At 57.5% G+C, this 5,204-nt stretch overlaps 1 protein-coding gene across 1 annotated transcript; it reads right to left on the bottom strand.

The window, feature by feature from the left end:
• Nucleotides 1-285: 285 nt before the first annotated feature.
• Nucleotides 286-4,919, bottom strand: CDK9 (cyclin dependent kinase 9). The gene is made up of 7 exons (XM_074362279.1): nucleotides 4,178-4,919; nucleotides 3,636-3,717; nucleotides 2,760-2,850; nucleotides 2,258-2,424; nucleotides 1,973-2,144; nucleotides 1,668-1,816; nucleotides 286-1,227 (listed from the first exon to the last, which is right to left on the bottom strand). The coding sequence occupies exons 1-7, from the start codon at nucleotides 4,621-4,623 to the stop codon at nucleotides 862-864; spliced, it is 1,473 nt and encodes a 490-aa protein (XP_074218380.1). The 5' UTR covers nucleotides 4,624-4,919; the 3' UTR covers nucleotides 286-861.
• Nucleotides 4,920-5,204: the final 285 nt, after the last annotated feature.

Here is a 5,204-nt window from a genome sequence, read left to right as displayed (position 1 = left end):
TTCCCTCATCAGGGGTCTGAACCCCTATTCCCAATGGTCTCCCTGCTTTCTCTGACCCTGAGTGGAGAGGAGCAGGGGAACATCATGGTACCTGCCCTTTAGGGAGCCTCACAGCTAATGTCCTGGAAGGTACTCAAGAGAAAAAGAAAAATGATAAAGCCCTCTGCCACTGTCAGGGCACATGAACTGGGACAACGAGCCAAGACTTGACAAATCAAATCTCGACGGTCAGCTACAGGGTTAAGCTGGGGGTCTGAAAACAGAAAAGAGCGCACAGCCACTCACTGAAAAAAAAAAGTCAACTTTAATTGTTAACTGATCAACCTGCATCCAGGAATATCTCTGAACAATCAAACAACAACAACAAAAAAAACCCACGATAAAATTGTCCTATTGAATAAACCAAGAGTTTCTGCCAGCCCCACACCTTTGGAGGGTTAGGCCAAGAATAGCCCACTGTTGAGGCTGGTTCTGTCCTCTACACAAGTTTCTCATCCCACAAGGAGGGTTGGGGATGGATGAGAGTCCTGTCCCCTCCACCCAGCATGCTGGGATCTCTTAGAAAGCCACTGGTGGGGGGCACCTGTCCTCCCACCCATTCCTGTCCTAAGGTAAATGGAGACCCTCTGGGCATCATCCCTAAAGCCAGGGAACAAGGTGAGGCAGCCCAAGTGCCCTCCTGGACTTTCAGCCAAAGCTTTATTCCAGTCTGCTCCATTGGTTCCTGATGCCCAGGGTGAGGATTAAATAAAATATGCACAGAGAGAAAACTCAAATGTCCCATCATCTCCACAACACAAGTCACAGAGCAGAAGGAGAAATAAAATGACGGCTCTAATGAGAAGCAACAGCGGCCGGTCCTCAGAATACACGCTCAAACTCCGTCTGGTTGGTAGTGGCGGGGTTGCGGCTCTGGTTGGTGGACTGCTGGGTGATCTGGCTGCCCTTCCGGCGTGGCGGGGCCAAGTACTCGAACATTGATGTCAAGTGTGTGGACAGCATGCCCTTAAGGTCCGAGGGCATGGGGTCGGACCAGAAGAAGTCGTGGTTGAGGGCGTCATCACTGTCGATGCGCTGGGCGGGGTCCAGCACCAGCAACTTGTCGATGAGGTCCAGCGCGTAGGGGTCCCGCACATAGGCCTTCAGCCGGTCCTTCACCTTCCGCTTCTGGCCCTTGACCAGGTCCAGCTTCTCATACAACTCATACTTGTCCACGTTTGGCCACACCTGGAGTGAGAGGCACGGAGAGAGGACAGAGTTAGTTCAGGGAACATGGTCTGTCCATTGGTCAAGTGCCTGAAGGGACTAAAACTTCTCTGTTCAGAGGCTTCCAGACCATCCCTGGAGGTCAAACGTAACCTCTCCAAGGTGAAGGCAGTGGTAACCACATATCTGGCACACACCAACCACCAGGCCCTTTTACACAAATCACCTGGAGTACGTGCCCCAGGCCAGACACAGCCACAGGGGCTCAGCTGCCTTGCCCAAAGCCACAGAACTAACTGGTGATGGAACTGAGGCTTGAACATAGTCCATGTGGCTCTAAAAAGCAGACCCTCCACCAGCCACCTCTCCTGAGCAGTGTTTTCCTTCTATTCCACCCCAGCCCCTCTCCGGCCAGGGAGACTTTTGTGGGACCCAGGGGCCCAGGTGGCCTGGCTATGCACCTCAGGGGTGATGGAGCCACAAAGCTGGCTGATGAGGGCGAGCTGGTGCTGCTCCGTGTTGCCCTGCATGATAGGGCTGCGGGTCCACATCTCTGCCATGATGCACCCAGCACCCCACAGGTCAATGGGGGGGCCATAGTCCCGTTCTCCTGGGAAGAAGAGCACACCAGGAGGGCCCCTTGAGCCCGAGAGCCTCCTGAGACAATGCCCCAGGGCCTGTGGCTCAAGAAGTCCTGGTAGTGGGGGGTCTGAGCCCAGGTAAGTGCCCAACCCCTGCCCCTCTCTGCCCACTCAGGAATCCTCACCAAGCAACAGCTCAGGGGGCCGGTACCAGAGTGTCACCACACGATTGGTATAGCGGTTGGGCTGGCCATTCTTGGCCAGGCTGAAGGCCCGGGCCAGCCCAAAGTCCGCCAGCTTCAGAACCCCATCACGAGTGATGAGCACGTTAGCTGCCTTCATGTCCCTGTGCAGGATCTGCAGGAAGCACAAGGATGATGCTCAGACAGGCTGCCAAGGAACACACCCACCCCACAGTGACAGCAAAGGCCAGCCTGAGCCCTGGCCACCCCTCCTACTCTGGCCCCCACCTTGTTCCTGTGGATGTAGTAGAGGCCGTTGAGCAACATCTGCATGACCCTCTTGATCTCAGACAGCGTGAACTTGACTAAGACGTTGCTCAGCAGCCCAGCGAGGTCATGCTCGCAGAAGTCAAACACCAGGTATATACTGCCTTTGCAGCGGTTATAGGGAGAAGCTGAGACAGGAAGAATGAGGTGGGCAAGAAAAAAAAGCCAAAAATGCAACTCATTTTCCCACAACCAGCTCCTACCCTCTCCAACCCACGGACTCTCAGATATCCATCTGTGTATTCCTTCATGGGTGAAATATTTTCTGAGTGCCTTCTCTGGACTAGGCAGGCCCTGGGGAAGCACCTACTATGATGAATGGACTAGAGAAAGCAGTTATTGTCAGTATATCTTGGTTAAGAGGCAATTTGTGTGTGTCCAGTCCCAACTTTGCAGACAAAACATTGGGCAACAAGCCTCATTTTTTCCATCTGAAAATGGGGACAAGATCCAAAGGACTTACCTTTGGTTCGACAGATCTCAATCAAGTTGACCACATTCTCATGTTTTAGAAGCTGGAGGATCTTGATTTCCCGCAAGGCTGTAATGGGGAACTGAGTGGGAGAAAGACAGGAGGAGGTCAAAAGTGGGTGAGTGCACTGTAGACTATAGAACAGCCATGGGCTCCACACTAAGGGTCAAAGGTTGGGAGACAAGAGTAAGACCATGGGCTCTGAAATCAGCTGTCTCAGACGCCTTACTTGTAAAATGGGTGCTAAAAGTATACAACTCTCAAGGAAGTGGTTTCAGACAATGAACTGAAATAATCATACTTAACACAAATGCTTCATTACTAGTCATTAAATGCTCCAGTTTCTTCAACCTTATAAGTTTTAGCTCTACGCCTCTGTTTAATCTGTTAGGTGGTTAACAATTACAAAAATTATTAAGAAATTTCCTTGCTAAGAAACAGGTCTCTGGGAAGCTGGACTAGAGCTAAGAGAGCGTGATAAAAGGGATTGCTCTTTCTCAGCTGAGTACTAGCTACCCTTTTAAAGCCACTGCATTTTATTTTAGTTTTTTTTTAACATTAAACAAAATTAAACCCTAAGGAAGAAGTGTTTCAAGACTTCCTAACTCCAGGAACCAAAGTGCACAGCGCAAGCATGAGCTCCCCCTCCTGGCACCAACCATATTCGTCTAAGAATGAAAAATCAAGTGCTTTAAAACATCTGAATTAAAAGACTAATTCTGTTAGTCAAATTCCCTAGAATATGGAAATTTCCAAACTACTACACATAAGTTGAATCTCAACGTGACAGTCCCTGAAGAAGCAGGGTGGGAACCCAACCTCAAGCCCAAGGGAGCGGGCAGGCTTGCCCACCCAACCCGTACTCACCCCCTCTTTCTCGTTCTCCATCAGTACCTTCTTCAGAGCCACCTTTTGGCCAGTCTTGCGATGCTTTGCCTTAAACACCTCCCTGCAGGCCGAGAAGGGGACCCAAGAGGACTCTTTAGGACATTTCCGCAGGGCCCGCCCTTCCCCCACCAGAGGAGGGCAGGAAAGGGAATCCCGGGTGGGGCTGGGCCGGGTACCCAGGGTACTCGGCTCCCCACCACGCGGTGTCTTCGGACCCTCTCCGAGTCTCTACTTCCTTCCCTCAGCCCCTTGTCCTCACCCAGGCGTCTCTCGGAGAGATCCCGCTCCACTCAGAGGCTCCTCTGTGCAACCCCTCCCAGCCCCCTATCAAGGGCTTCAGGCTCCTCCCCGCCAGCCGGCTCCGTCAGGCCCGGGCGGGCTGCGGTGCGGCCTAGCGAGACCAGGGGACACGTCTGCGTCTAGGTGGCTTCCCAACCAACTGGGCCCGGGCTTGAGCGTCCCGACGTCGGCCCGGAGGGGTGCAGGCTCAGGGTTCCCGGTCCCTGGGGGCCCAACCTTACCCGAAGGTGCCTTGGCCGATTTTAGCAAGCTTCTCATATTTGGTCACTTCATCACAAAAGGGGCACTCCACCGAGTCGTACTGCTTTGCCATGGCCGCCTCCAGTGCACCGCCGCCGCCTTCAGCCGCCGCCGCCGCCGCCGCCGCCGCTCCCGCCCCGGGTCCCGCCGCCGTGCTCCAGGCCCCTCCGCGGCCGCGCCACTTCCGCCTCCACGGCCACTTCCGGCCTCGAGGCGCCGACCCCGCCTCTTCCGTCCGCCGTCCGCCGCCAGGCCCCCTGGGACTTGTAGTTCCCGGGAGGCCAGGAGGAGCCGGAGCTGCAGAGGCGCCTCCGCCACCGCCGCTGCCTCCGCCTCCGCCGCCGCCACTGCTGGCAGCGGCACCGATCGGGGCCGCGGGGAGCCGGGGCGCCGAGGCTGAGGTTCGGGGCGGTGCGTCCCGCTGCATTGGCTCGGGCCGCCGCTGCTGCCGAAGCCGCTGCCGCTCTGGCGCCCGATCCGGGGCCAGCCGCAGTGCCCTGCTCCTCCTCCTCCGACGGCGCCGCCTCCGCCGGGCTGCGCGGGGCGGCAGGCGGGGGGGCGGCCCCCTAGCCGCGGCCTGGGGGCTCCCTGGCCGGGCCCCGGCCCGGGGCGGCCGGGCGAGGGGGCCAGACGGGAAGAGCCGACGAGGAGACGGCCCGAGAGCCCGGGAGGGGGCGCGTTATAAAGGGGGAGGTGCCCCGGCCTCGCCCTCCCCTCCCCCAAGCCCGCCCCCTCCCTCCTCCCTCCCACCCTTCGCGGCCGCACCTGCCGCCGCCACCGCCGTCGCTGCCGCCGCCCGCCCGCTGTCCGCCGGCCGCCCTCGGCGCGTCACCGCCCGCGGCCCCTCCTTCGCCTTCGGAGGTGGGGCCCCGCTCTCCACCTGGCTGCGAGGCAACTCGCCTCGTGCCTCAGTTTACCCACACGTGCCAGCTGCCGCAGGAAGGGCCGTATTCCCCCGCTCGGGGTGCTCCCACCCCAGGCAAAGGCAGGAGGAGCCAAGGGAGCAGC

The sequence above is a fragment of the Camelus bactrianus genome, chromosome 4, assembly GCF_048773025.1.
Source record: "Camelus bactrianus isolate YW-2024 breed Bactrian camel chromosome 4, ASM4877302v1, whole genome shotgun sequence".
Classification (NCBI taxonomy): Eukaryota; Metazoa; Chordata; class Mammalia; order Artiodactyla; family Camelidae; genus Camelus; species Camelus bactrianus.
This window is presented reverse-complemented; position numbering and strand designations above follow the sequence as displayed.